The sequence below is a fragment of the Crassostrea angulata genome, chromosome 3 (genome assembly GCF_025612915.1).
Source record: "Crassostrea angulata isolate pt1a10 chromosome 3, ASM2561291v2, whole genome shotgun sequence".
Taxonomy (NCBI): Eukaryota; Metazoa; Mollusca; class Bivalvia; order Ostreida; family Ostreidae; genus Magallana; species Magallana angulata.
In genome coordinates, this window is record NC_069113.1 from 34,066,128 (window position 1) to 34,081,247 (window position 15,120).

The 15,120-nt window shown below is 30.1% G+C and overlaps 1 protein-coding gene across 4 annotated transcripts; it reads left to right on the plus strand.

The window, feature by feature from the left end:
* Nucleotides 1-67: 67 nt before the first annotated feature.
* On the plus strand, nt 68-12,770 carry LOC128175601 (uncharacterized). Of its 4 annotated transcripts, none has more exons than XM_052841358.1 (4): nt 68-188; nt 11,459-11,688; nt 11,820-11,921; nt 12,113-12,770. In XM_052841358.1, the coding sequence occupies exons 1-4, from the start codon at nt 158-160 to the stop codon at nt 12,431-12,433; spliced, it is 684 nt and encodes a 227-aa protein (XP_052697318.1). In that variant the 5' UTR covers nt 68-157; the 3' UTR covers nt 12,434-12,770. The 4 variants fall into 4 exon arrangements, with proteins under 4 accessions (XP_052697318.1, XP_052697321.1, XP_052697320.1 ...); XM_052841361.1 differs by having other exon boundaries at nt 11,844-11,921; XM_052841360.1 differs by lacking the exon at nt 68-188 and adding an exon at nt 8,939-8,986.
* Nucleotides 12,771-15,120: the final 2,350 nt, after the last annotated feature.

The window sequence follows — 15,120 nt, forward strand, 5'->3', positions numbered from 1 at the left end:
TCAAAGCAGTTTCAAATTCATAACCTCTCTATTCAGTTGCGTAACTCGCGACAGCCAGATCACACACGTTTAATTTAAATTCCGTTCACAATCGATGGTGTCCCGCTTCTTTAAAAAAAACCACAACAACCCACATTGCAACAAACAAGACTTGTGAATGCAGATTATTGATAAAACACATCCAAGCGGTAAGTTGAATAAAAATGTCCGCACCATGTCGCGAACTCTGCGCTGAAACAACCTCTCTTCATGCAACAGGTGTCCGTAATATGAAAAAAGGTAAATATTTACCGCGACACCGCTTGAGTGTACTTGTAAATTATTAAGTAAACGATCGACATCACGAGCTGCTAAATCCTTTACATAAAATCTACCCCAAGATGTGATGATACCTCTATTAATATTCCAGTAATATGTATAAAATATGTATCATTATCAAATGTGTAAATAATGATCAATTAAAACAACAACAACAACAAAAATGTAATGCACATTTATAAAATATCAATATTTGTCTTACAGTTCAAAATATTTAAGCGTGTTCTAAAAATTTAATTTCCTAGATAACTCTTACTTCAAATAAGACGAATTGTGATATCAATGTATTATTTATCTAGTGTTTTAATAGGGAGCGAAAATATAAGAAGTTTTAGGTAAAAAAAAAAAATTATGATTTATACAGTACCAGGTCGTCAACCTATGATGATATCCAAATATTTGCTTATAATGAAATTCATGGCCAAGCTTTTAAGAATTTGAATTCCTCAAAATTGAGTCTTTCATCCCTCTTAATACTCTATATATAATTCTCGGGTATCTATCATGAAAGAGCAATAACTATATATGTAATGGTATATAGGCATCAGCAATCTTCTGTAAGGGCAAAACGAAATAAAAACATAATAAAACAATATTTTCTTAAAGTCAAGCAAACGATTGTTTTCTTTCAAGGACTCCTTTGAGAGTTGATCGAAATGGTCTTTATTGCAAAATAAGGTCTTTAAAACAAAACAACAAAAATTGTGAATACCGTTTTGAAACAAAGGTAGCCAGGCGTATAAATGATGATAAATAGATTAGATTAAACGAGTTAACAATGCATGCCCGGATTCAGAAAAAAAAATTCATGAGAAGGGGGATGGGGTGGAATTAGGATATAATTTAAGTTTTCGGGGGGGGGGGGGGGGGTCCGAGGCAATATCATCGGTTTAAGAAAATAATTTAAGAAGTTTGAATTTTCCGGGGGGGGGGGGGTCCAGACTTAACTCCCCGTCCATCCTCTAGATGTGTACATGTGTACATGCTATGTGTAGATAAACTAATGATAGTTAATATTACATCCTGTTGATCTAATTTTGTTATTGCATTGTTGAATCAATTAACTGTTCTATAGAAGCAGCTGATGCGGATGTATACATTCAATATGTTCCTACCATCTTAAGCTTAGTAAGATACATTTACAAAAGCAGAAATAGATCTTTTATTCATAGATAACATTGTTTTCACTTCTTTGACGTACGAGGTGTTATTTTGAATGAATTAATGCTTTGATATGTCATACAATTATCACATCAGATTGCAATAGTTCAATAGGGATATATGGTGTATCATTTGTATAAGATTGTCATCACAAGATCCATGCTGTACACACCAAGAGCAAGTGAAACACAATATACTACGCCATTATAAACACGATTTACGTAATGTCTAATATATTAACCACTTATATTTTACATGCAATATACTACTGTTTATTACACCAGTGATTTAAAATGTAAACCATAATGATACGATTATAATTATATCATTAAAATTGTTTATAATTTCCCTTCTTTAAAAATTCATAATACAGTATTTTGATAAGTCAAATGAAGTTCTCTGACGATTAATAAATTTAAATTAAACATTGTCTAAATGTGTAGAAAAACACAGATTGCCATGCATAATATTATAAAAAAAAGTAGAAATGTTCTTAAATATACGTTTTTCCGACCTCTCTTATTAGTCACAAAATAGTGAGGCCTCAAATAGTAAAATGTGTATATATATGTACAAGGAAATTTACGATATTTCGATAACTCTTAATCAGCAACTATATGTGAAAGAGGAAGTGAGAGGAGGGCCTCTAAAAAGACCCCTTTAGACAGATGACGAGGGCTTAAAATTAACCTATGACTATACTACTCTCTTCTAACGCGTCTCAAGAATTTGTGTAATGTCTTCTTGTCCTTTCAACACAAAACTGATATATTTTCTGCTCAGTGTCTCGCTTAATATAAAATATGAATAAAAGAAAACAGTCTCAAGAAACAGGTTATCGATGGTTAGATTCGATAGGGTTTACTGTAAGTAAATACTTACTTTTTCTTTGCATCCTCTGATAAAATCGTACAGCCCTCTCCTTAAATGCAATAATGTAATAATGTGAAAAGAATAAATTAAGAAAAATTTCTAATTAATTCAAAAGACTATGAGTGACAAAACTTTCTAGACATACATGTTAAACGCACATGTCGAAGAATGTTACTATGAAAATGAAGAAGGCTTTTATCAATTGTTTTTTATGCAAGACTTTTATAAGTAAAATCGCAAATTAAATTCACATGAGTCGTAGTGAAAGTAAATCACCACAATAAAAACCTAAACTACAATAAGATTTAAATTGAACTAAACTAAAACATTTCTGTGCTAAATTTTCCTTTGCAAATACAATTAAGCATAAAAGTGAAAAAAAACACCATTAAACGTATTGAAATATAAAAATCTCATTATCTTTCTTAGAATGTAATACCGAATTAGGAAAGAAATATACATTATGCATAAAATGCTTGGATCCCATAAATTTCAATTTCAAGATGATAATATTTCTTATTTACAAAAGAATTTACGCTATCCATCTTGAAAATCTGCAAACATATTCAGAAAAAGATTTTATCAATACTTGCCTAGTATTTTGAGCATCCTTGTTTTCATAAAAAATGTTAATTAATTTCAACATCGTTGATTGTTGAGTGCCAAATGCTTGTGGTGTTGAAATCCCTCAATGACTCACACACAAAAAGCTGATAACTTTGCAGTGGTCTGTGAAACTTGCATTTGGTGAAAAGTATGTACCTGCACATTTTTATCTTCAATCGCCGTCATACTATCTTGAAAAATGGAAATTCCAAAGAATGGATATCATTGCACACATGCATGTGCATTTACAAAATAGAAAAGGGTTAAACGACTAAAATCTTTCTAGAAGCTTTTGTCAAATGCATTGGTTATTTGATCTGATTGTCGTCGTAAGAAGCCCTCGGAGCTGGTCTAGTTCAAAAACAAGTGTAGGGTTTCTCTATTTGGTAATGATACTAATTCACTGACGCCTAAAATGTTAAAAGATGTTAAACATTATACTTTGAAATGTTCAGTGTCTTTGTCTTCATTATGTTTTAAAACATATTGTTAAAAGTTTTAGTTTCTCTTTATGAATAAATTGTTGCTACTTATTATTAAGTAATATCATGTAAACGAAATGTTATGACTAAATTGCATGGATATTTTAGATTTTGTTGTTACCAAGCATTAATTTCTACAATGATAATTATGGCAACATAGTCTTTTTATTCTAATAAAACACATGTCCATGAGACTGCACTCACATACCAACGTTATGGTTTACCTTTCAAATGACTCTAAATATGCATCCATGTATTTTGCACAACTGATAAACTCCTGCTTATGTTAATTTATACCTTGTTAGATAAAAAAAACTCTAGTAGTCTTAATTAGACATAAATCTAATTAAAAGCATTAATTAGAAAAAAATGAAAATCATCTTTTTTTTCTTCACTTTTTTACAGCTATGTTTAATCTCCAACAGCTGTACTGAATCGGGATCAACTTTCGTTTAAATGGTTAACCAATTTCATGTTTAGTTTTTCCGAAAAAACCCACAATATCAATTAAGTCGTGTTTATTTACAAAATCCATTGATATGACAGTTGTCTGTTTTAAGTTGAGCAATATATCGTTCACATTTGTAGTTGGTAAACTCATAAGGGTGTAAACATATTACTGACTTTCCAAGTTTAAGTAGCCTTTTTTCGTCGCCCATAGTCCACCCACCTGTTGCCCATAAATATTCAATAACCTTATTGCCTGAGTGGCACGTTTTATCATATTTCAGACAAATAAGAACTAGGAATCCAACTAGGAAGGGGTAATTGTTCATGGAGCACTATGGGAAACTTTTATGATAAGGATGGAGGTTCCAGTATTTGAATTTTGATGTAGAAGCGAGCAAGTATGAAGAAGTAATAGAATACCATGCCTCCTGGAAGGTGCAGATGAGAATTTTTCATTTTTGTTTGTATCAAAAGGTCTGAAATAGGCTAGGAGTTATAGGAAAGGTGGTTTGAGGAACTGTTCATATGAAAAGTTGTTGTGTGTGAGAGAAAAAAAACCTCATAAGAGAGAATATTTGCATAAAAGAGAAAAGAACAATCAGCTTGAAAAAATGAATAAATAAATAAGGAAGTTAGCTTGTATGACAAAATATCTTGTTCTTTCATCATATACCTAACGGACACAGATAAATGTCTCAATTAGGGAAGGTGGATTTTCGAAAAGAATAAATAATTAATATAAAGATATTCTTTCTTTTGATGAAATGGAAACAAGCAGGTTTCAAGAGATTTTCTGCCGAAATCATGATCACATCGAATCTTATTTGTGCTCAAAAATATTCTGGATTGGATCAACAAACAATTACAACATTGTACAACAAATTGCATGCTAATTAACATCAATAAAGCCTTTATTTTGTAATAAAGATAATAAAAAACAAGACAAACACATGTTCACAATGTAACACCTTGCTTTGGATATACATTGTTGACTAACGACTAACGATGATCAGTATTGAAAACAGAATGAGTAGATTAATGATTATCTATACCCATGTTGCACTGGTGAATGGTTTCTTTGAATTTTATTTCCTTCTTTAATGGGTCATGTAGTTCAACCCAACAGACGTGTGTGGTTATTAACTTTCAAAAGATATAAAAAATTGAAATAGATGTAAAAAATAAGTCATAAACTCTAAAGACAATAACGTTTAACATTTATATTTATCATTTCAAGGTTCTAAAAAGTAGAATCCACCATGCATCATAGGTTCGACCTTGGTGGTTTTTCTTGACAAATTACGACCTCATCATTACTGGCAAAATATACTGCATGTCAGAAAACCTAAATTCAGAGACAACAAACCTTATTTGAGCATCACCTCTGAAGGTCGTCCATGTATGTATCAGGTCGTGTTCGCTGTGATTCAGGTAACACTCATATCTGGACAGGTATGACATCACGGACTCCACGGAAAGGGTTAAATATAGCATGCTGTATTGTTAAAATAAGTATCCGGAAGAATGGGAGAACAAGACGACAACAAGGCATAATAACCGCATTTGCTTGTTACATTGTGGAGTAAGATAAAAAGGTGTTATGATTCATAGATCTATACCGATTTTCTGATAGTAAAACAGATATTGCGTCTCCCTTTAGCGTTGTTTAGACTATTGTGGGTTTTTCTAGATTGACGATTTTGAAGATAACTTTCCATAAAAAAGCGTTTTTTGAACTGAGTTCAGTTCGTAAGATCCAATTTTTCAAGACCGAAAAAACTGATTGAATCATTGGTGTAATCTCAATTAAACTTGATATTGTTTATTAAACGTTTTAAAAATTAATTTTTTAATGTTTAAGAAATAAGATAAAAGCTTAAGAGAAACCATTAGGTTACGTTGAAGTCCGTAAATTAAACATAAACTGATGATAATTAAACATAAATTAAGGATAACATACTGAAAGGCATTTTCTTTAATTTGGTATATACCTTGTTAAATATAAGAAAAGCCAAAAACGTTCACCCAAAAATAAAAAGAACTCGCCATGATATATATGCCTTTTGTTGTATACCTGGCAGATTAGTCCATTAAACATGAACCTGTGTTCAAACGTTGGATATTGAAAAAAAGCATCTTTTATTAACTGTGAAATCGTCATTGTTCGTGCGGGACCAGTGTTCGTGACTTTCGTGGGTAACTATTGCCCACGAATTTGCATCCCCAAGAAGCTATACACAATCATAAGTTTAACAGCAATAAAATTCATCCCGACAATACAATTTTCTATCTGATCTGATCTCATGATAAAGGAGATAAAAATTGATATTTACATAATTCTGAATACGACTATAAAACCTTTTTCATAGCACACGTAATAAAAAAGCGATTCCTTATCATTCATGAAGATGTAAAATAGAATTTTAAACACCTCGTACAATTATTGGCATTAAATAAACTCGTTAGTGTTTTCATAAAAAAGTAAATTATGAGTCTGAAAGGTCGACGAAAATTAGAAAACTGGGCTCATGTAATGCGACTAAATATTTATGACCGAATTTTTTATGTGATTTTAGGTAGATAAATTCTGATTAATTGTTGTATTGTATTGTTTATTGGCTAAATTCAAATGAATTATAAGCTGTTGAAACATATGTACATAATTATAAATATATAATGCTACACTCTATCCAATCAAAATCAAACAGTTCGCTATTGACGTTAAACAATATTCTAAAAAAATATTATTCATACATGTACATTCATAGGAGGAGAGACCCTATAAATCAATAAATCAAATGATTATAATAATGATAATAATGATAATAATAGTAATATTAATAATAATAGTGATAGTAATAATACATCAGTTGGATGTACTAGTTATCCGACATCCCGTTTTTTACCTGCCTCACGCAGAAACATTGCGAGATGGAACAATTGTTTGCGATTATGAATGGCAAGGAGTTGAACTAACTTAAACATTGAAGGACGAGACCAGTAATATTTTTTTAAATACAATACCCGTAGACTTTTATAAAATGGACAGATAAGTATGAAATGGAATTCATCCTCGACTTCATTTTGTTAAAATGTTAATGACTTGGAGCAAAACTTTAATTGATAATTCGTGACGAGACCGTCTTACGTCCGAAACTGAAGTATATTGAAAAAAAAATCATAACTTTTTTTCTATATGGTTTTCACATCATTCTGTTGCCAATTACTTCGTTATTTTAAGAAACAAGTTACGACACTAAAAGAGAAAGGGCGATTGATATAATAATTTTTTTTATAACATTATACATGGTAAGAAAAGAATTCATATATTGAATGTTACTGACCTGTAAAATTAAAGTGCACGTTTTTGAAAAAAAAAAATTCAGAGGATATCACAACGGGTACCTCCGCCAACAAAAAATTACACACGTTTTATGGATCGATTTACTGTCTCTCCACGAAATTTAATATGCGTTTTCACATACCTTATTTTGAACAATTTGCGAAATTGGATTAAAACTACAGTGAAGCTGGGAATGCAGTTAGTTTTTATGTATGGGTGAAGAGTGCTCAGCATAAGTAAATAATTACTTACCTATTCTTCATGCTTCACCCGCAGAAATATAATTAGTGACTAATGCTTCATTGGGCCATCACATCCTGTCCTGTAACAAAATGTAAAAATCGTTGAAAATTAACTGAATTTTCAAAAGTTGTGTTGTTTTATTTAAAGATTAAATTTTATCTACCAACACTTATCAGTTTCGTCAGTAGACATATAAACACTTAACACTATTGAGTTTGTTTTAAGAATAACGGAGGAAATACACTAAGGATGTAAATATATTGCTTAGCAACATGTGACACAGCGGGATAAACTCACCAACAAAACGCTATTTTCAATTCTATCAACATTTGTTTGAAGTTTTTTTTGTTAAAAGAAAACTTTAGTGTGTCAATATTCTCAATTGGAAATATGAATACTTCAGCGGTTTAATATCCAATTCATTTAACAGAATCAGAATGTACAAACATGAATGTCTTCCACAATGAGCGAGAAAATATTCACATTTGTCGTGTCTTTTTTCTGTCTATTTCACTTTCTTAAATACTATTATCTAATTTGTGTCTTTGAAACAAATCTATGTTACTCATTCTACAGAAAATATCTTCACAAAAATAAAACTGAGGATCGTTCTTGGTAGTTTCTCAACTGATTAAAAAGACAAATTAACAGAGAAATATATTTTGACATAATATCTTTATGATCATGTAATTTATGCTTCAAAATAAACCAAATATTTCATTTCCTTCTATATTTTTGAATACAGTGTTTTAATTAATGACAACCCAAACTGTGTTGTAAAAAATGTCATTAGTTGGTAAAATTCTTAATAAACCAAAATGATGATATAATTAAAATCTCAAATTAAAAAAATCAGACATGAACGCAAAAAAATCTTTAAACATTTATACTAATCAGTACAACATTTAATAATTTTGTATTTGTCGAATTTTTAACATTTTATTGTGTAATAATATTTCAAAGACATTGCACGTTTTATTTCAAAACATGGTTAGTGAATGCTCTGATCTTTTCCGCGTCTGGGAGGTTTAGATAGCTGGTTGTCCAAAACGCCTGGCACAAGAAATACACAAAGATGTTTATTCCGCATAAACAATGTTTTCATAGTGTCAAATATGCAGTCATAGAGCTATAATATCAATCAATTTTTACAATCTTACGATACACCTCCGTAAAAATGTTGCAAGTGCAAACTCGACAAATTCATAAACATTGTTTACATCGTTGCAGTTTTGTGGCCAATGAAAATACTTTGTCAGATGTCTTTGACCTGGTAATTGGTTTCTTTTATTATTATATTTTGTAATTCTTTGATGACATTTTTTGGGGATATTACAAATAATATTTCCCCGTTTCGTCAAGATAAGCGCTCCTTAAAATAAAACAATGCTATTTCAAGTAACAAGTTCCTTTACAAAAAGACACTATATAAGTCGAATGTTTTTCAGTCCTCATATTACATTTATTGAAACTGATCTGGACAATCCAACATTGTGAGACATGGACCGAGGTATGTTAAATGTTTCTATTCCGTGTACCTTGATGTACTTTAGATAGTCATTGTGTAAAATACATGTACGTCATATGATGAAAGTTTTAGAAAATATTTCTTGGTATGTACAATGTAAAGATATAATCTTTTTAATTCGAGCTGATTTACATTCTTCAAATTGAACAACGAACATGCCCCTTTTTAAAAATACGTAGTAGAATATTTGAGTGTCATGATTAATTAGTGCGTATCTTACACGATGCATCAATATTCTAAAACTGAATTAAATACACCGATATTTTAAGTTGGCTGTGTTTAATGACGATTTTCAAAGTTAATCAACCGGTATTTGCATTAAAGTTAATACGTACAGATATTTAGATATCCAGCGATCGAAAACCTACGCAAAAGCAATTCTAATGTAATTTAACCGGTTTTTGTACTATGAAAACACTTAGTTTCAATGTACATTTATCTAGAGACTGAAACCATAATCAAAACAATTTTCTAAACAATAGACATTGTTTTCTTACTTTGTACTCAATTATAAGATTCACCGTAAATGAAAATTAAGTACTGTGCTTTAATACAAGATTACAAATCATGTTGTAAAAATATTTCAATATTGTCTGAATTTATAGAAAATAACAAATGCGAATGAATATTTTTTTTTCAAATGAATTTGTAAGCAATATTAATTAACTGATATTATATATACAATTGAAGTTAAACAATGATAAAAACCAATTATATTGACCAAATGTGTAATAGTACGTCACACTCGTTTCTAACTTATGATCAATAACGAAAATAAAATAGATCATAATGTGTGCTTTGTTTAGTAATATTTTATATCAGTTATCATTACGAGTGATCTATTAAAATTACAGATGATATTGGGTTTTAACATTTTCTTGCAACATTCATTTAATAGGCATTTTTATTTAATCATCAACAAATTAATCATTTAATATTAGTTGTCAAAATGTACGTTTATAAAGAAAATTTAAGTTTTGTTCCCAAATTTGTTTAAATTTATTTCGCCACGAAGTACAAAAAATAAGACAGCAATGATTTTCACATATCTAGAACATAATTCATTTAAACATGAAAATTGAAAATTATTTGTGAAAATGTTATTAAAAAAATCTCAAAGAAATAAGAAAATGCTAGGAGAAACAAATTATTTTATCCAATTTTATAATATATATTCAAAAACTGAAAAAGAAAACCTGTTTTCGTCAGATCATCCAGGGGTACCATTTTTCTTTTAAACATTCCCTGTAGCATTTTGCAAAAGGGTTTACAGATGTCCATTTCTGACGAGACTTCGTACAACACTTGTAATTGAACGTGAATCACGAATCTGGCAACTTCCCTTGTTCAAACATCAAATAAATGTATTTGAGAACTTTGCAAACTTTATTTACTCACCCTAGTTGAGTTTGCTGAAGGAGAAACATGTTTAAGTATGGTAAGAACTTTTAAATAAGTTTGCATGGTTTATTAAGTAACAACATTTTTTTAGATATAGACACTTGATTCTTTCTTAAATATGTATCAAAAGAAATATGTCAATATGATAATTTCGTGAAGGTTTTTTTTTAAAAAAGTTCCATTAATGAATTAGAGCTTGTATTACGAAAATACTAAAAAGTTTATGAAATGCAAAACCAGTACATCTTATTCTGCATATGTTGTTTTTGCAATATGAATATATGAAGACCTTTTGAAAGACGTAAGGATACCTAAAAAAGAAAAAAACCAAATGAAACTGCAATCCATCGTCTGTTCAAATGATTTCAAATTCAAATAATCATAAATTTTGGAGTTTGTACTAACGAAACCATTGCAGTTGATTTAGTAACGATTTAACGGTGTTAGACTAGAAAAACTGGTATCTATAAATAACAACCAACAACCTTGGTTTTAACTGCAACGCAAACAATAGTTTAATGCATAGAAGGTTGTTTTCGTTAAGTAATTTAGCATCTGAATAAAGAAAAACGGGAATAAAAAATTTGTATCATTGTCATTTCTAATAAATTTTAGAAATATTTTTCAAAAACCCAAAATTTCCACTTGGGACCTTTGTCAAATAGGTGATAAATATGATGATAACACAGTTTTACAGGTCACTTGTTTGATGTTGGAAAGTCATGTCATTATATCTGTGTAAAACCTATTCATCATGACCGTGTTATTTCTTGTTCTTTGATGTCTGTCTTTCAAGAAATACATTTGTGAAACAGACTGGTAACGCCTCCACGTTTTCTTAATAGTACATCTTTGTCAACTCTCTTGAAAGAATAACCATTTTTATCAATACATAGTATGACTTTTTTTTAGCCATTTTATCTCTAGAATTTTCTAAAACCCATAAAGTTATAAACATACCTGTCATCAATCCAAACTTTACCTTAAACAATAAATTGTTTTTTTAATAAATTTCAATTGTTTACAATAAAACACTTTTTAACTAATTTGCAGCACTTTTCCTAGTTGTTTTATCACTTTTTGTGACAAAAGCATCACTTAAACCAACAAGAGAACTAGAGATTTGGGAGTCACCCTGCGGAAGTTCAAACGTGTCCCTCAACCTTGATCTATTTCTTACACCAACTCAACTTCCCAATGAAGACAACAGTCAGATGCTACGGTCATGTGTTGTTGTGTTTCGAGAGGCAAGAGCAGCGATTCGGGACGCTAAAGATATATTTGTAAGGATCAATGATTTAAAATAACTGTCCCAGGCACATTGCCTGATTACAATTAATCGAAATCTTAAATCTTCTTAAAACATGAAGTTTGCTCATATTTAATCAGCGTGATTTAAATTTTGAATTTGTAGAAGAAAGATATTTTGTTATCGAAGGAGGAGGCACTACAATTCAAAGACGCCAACGGAAGTGCAGTCGGACTTAATTTTAATGTGTTACCAAGAACAGATAATGTAAGTAAAATGAGAATGACTATTGGCTTAACATAATAGATATAAATTAAATTCTTGTAATCTCAAAAATCTTTGTAAAGAAATTTGTATAAAGTACAACCGAACATTTCATTTCATTCATTTTTTGGTTTAATATAAATGCTATTCGTCTTGCCAGTGAGACAATAATGAAAAAAATGTTTTGATTTCAGGTAGTGTCCGATATAAACTCGGATTATTCATTTGTGTCGGCAGCCATTTTGTACATCGAAGACATCAAAAACAGGGGTAAAAGCACACAAATCTACTCGCATGTGAATTTGAAGATCCTTACCTTATTCCGAAAATTGCAGAGCATATTGTGCACTTTTCAAAACCTGATGGGGCTCAACAGGGCTGATATAACATCATACATATCGAGAAGTGAATTTAATCTTCCTACAGGAGACGTGGCCGATTTAGTAGAAAGTGACTATCTGGCTCTTATTCAAATTGGTAATCTTATGACAGACTTGATTAATAAATACTCCTAGTTCGAATTGTTACACTCTTGTTCATTTAATAACGCAATAGGTAGGATTGCCTAGTTAGGTAGTTCATTTGTAAACAACATGTTACAGACAGAAAGAAAAATCCAACCACAATTTACGTTATACTTTGTTTGGACATGAAACTTATTTACTTACATGCATGATAAATTATTTTTTCTTTTTGTGATCGACTTTTATTTTTGACACGATATGTATCGATATATAATATAAGAATATTTATAACTCGGAATATCCGTTTTTATATTCACGTATGGTTGACAATTATTGTATAAAGGAACGAACATATTTTGTAAGTTTTTAAGTACATTAAAATTTAATGACATTGTTAATATTTCTTTTTTTTAACGACTCACCTTGATTTTTTCCAGCAGAGTCTAGTCTGCTCTGATTTTTTGCCAATTTGAAAGATAATATTAACAACGTGTTGAATTAAAAAGAACATTTTATTACAAATGCCAAAGTAAATGAAACAATATGTAGCAATATTGTACAAGATCAAAACATATGATACACTGCTACAATGAAAAATAAAACACACAAACAGATACATAGTCATGAATATAAAAATTGTATATACGCAATTAAAAAAAACCCACATGACTAATGAAATGCAAAAAAAAAAAAAAAAGAAAAAGAAAAAAGATGGGACTACTATCTATAATAAAACATATCATGGGATTTATTTACACCAAAAGGCACTTTATTATAACGTTTATAATATTAACCACCTTTCAAGCCATAAAAACTTAAACTAAAAATACATACGCAAAAATTTTAATGTTGTTTTTAAAGTCAACTAGACACGAATTATCTAAGAAGTAATCAAGTATTACATCCTACACATTCTGCACGAAATAATCTACTTTCCCCCACAAGAAATAATATTCCATTGATAGATTTTACTACTGAACCAAGTAACTACTAAACACTTACAAGAAACCCCTTTAGAGTAACATGTATCAAACGAAAATGACTTTTTCGTCATGCAAGTTTAAGATTTGAGTTCTTAAATCCAAAGGAAAGTAAATTATTAGTCATACATTCTGAAGATTTAAAATATTTAAATCTTTTAAACCCGAATTTTAATCGGGTATACACCCGACTATTTAGGGTCAGACACATCCCACACAAACTAATCGACTTTTCACTCAATAAGATACATTCCATTGAGATATTATTACTTCCAAAACAAGTTACTTATGAAATTTTTCTGTAAGAGATAAGAAAAAGCGTCTATTATTGGTCATTAATTTTTTTAAATTCGAAGAGAAGCAAATCTAATCTTTAAAACCCAGATCTGGATCGGTTACATACCCAAATTAATTAAAATTAAAATCCAATGATATATTTTACTTCTGAACCAAGTAACTATTAAAAAGTACAGGAAACTCCAGTTGGATAGAAGTTAAGGGAAAGTACCCTTTTCGTTATGATTTTAATGTTCTACATCCTAATCACCTGAAAGCATATCTTTATATTACACGAAAACAACTACATGTGTTATATTTTTCCTGCATTGTGTACAAAATGCATTGCAACAAAGCACCTAACTTTGCAAACATTTTTAAAACAAAAATTATTTATTGTTTTTTTTGAGGAGTGAGATAGCTGATGACTTCTCTTAATCAGTATGAAACAATTCATCTGGGGTTTTATATGCGTAGAAGTAATTCATTTCTTTTAAAAAGGGGGAAACGACTTTAAGTTTGTGCTTTCTGCATTTCTTCAATTTGATTTATTTGAATTTAGAAACGTTAACATGCATTGAAAAAATACATTCTTATTACAGGATCACGAATGTTTAGTCCCGACGCATATTAAATGACATGTCAAAATTTATCTTAACTCATCAGGGTTGGCTATAACATATGATATGGTTGTCAATGGAATCGATAGAGCGTTTCATTTTAAATATTAAAATTATTATTATATTTTAATAAAAAAAAATAAAGACCATAAACATGTACATCAGTATTGTTAACTAGTACATGCAGACCTTTAATGCTGTTTAAAACACATGTCATATTAAACTTGCGTAAATACGAATGAACATATGAAAAAAATCTGTACAGAAATAAAACTGATGCGTACGATGCCAAAGGAACGGTAATTATGCATATACAAAGGTAAATTATTTGTTCTATAGAGTTATTTCTCCTGATCAAGATATTTAAAGTGAATATTTTTAAAGTAAGATATATCATAACGGAAATTCTGCAGAAATTGATTTAGGTTCAAGAGTTAAACAGATAGCGTATGTTTGCTTATGTTATAGGAGAAACGTGTACAGTATTTAAGTCCAGTGACGAGGCTGTCTGCTGCGGGTTAAACTTTTGCCACTCACCAGGTGCGTCAGATCATTTGTATGGACTTGATCGCATGTACTTATTAGGATGGGAATGTTGAAGCGTTCGTATAAAATATTGGTGCGGAAACACAGCTCTCCAGTAGTTCTGGAAGCTGCTTTTCTGCCTCTTCTCTCTATACAGGTAAAATAATTAAACACACTGGGGCGCATTCTCAAAAGTAAATAGATTCAGAGGATTCAACGAATGAATATTATTGTTAATAAACTTTATTGAAACCAATATTGATATCAATTGGTAAAATGTTATATATGAAAATGTTATATTTGAATGAAAGAGTAGTCATCTAGTAGCAGCCCCCTT

Coding starts and splice junctions, on each gene's coding strand:
- LOC128175601 (XM_052841358.1), top strand. CDS start 158: ATGCAGATTATTGATAAAACACATCCAAGCG. Junction 189..11,458: donor TGATAAAACACATCCAAGCG/GTAAGTTGAATA, acceptor ACTAATTTGCAG/CACTTTTCCTAGTTGTTTTA. Junction 11,689..11,819: donor GGGACGCTAAAGATATATTT/GTAAGGATCAAT, acceptor TTGAATTTGTAG/AAGAAAGATATTTTGTTATC.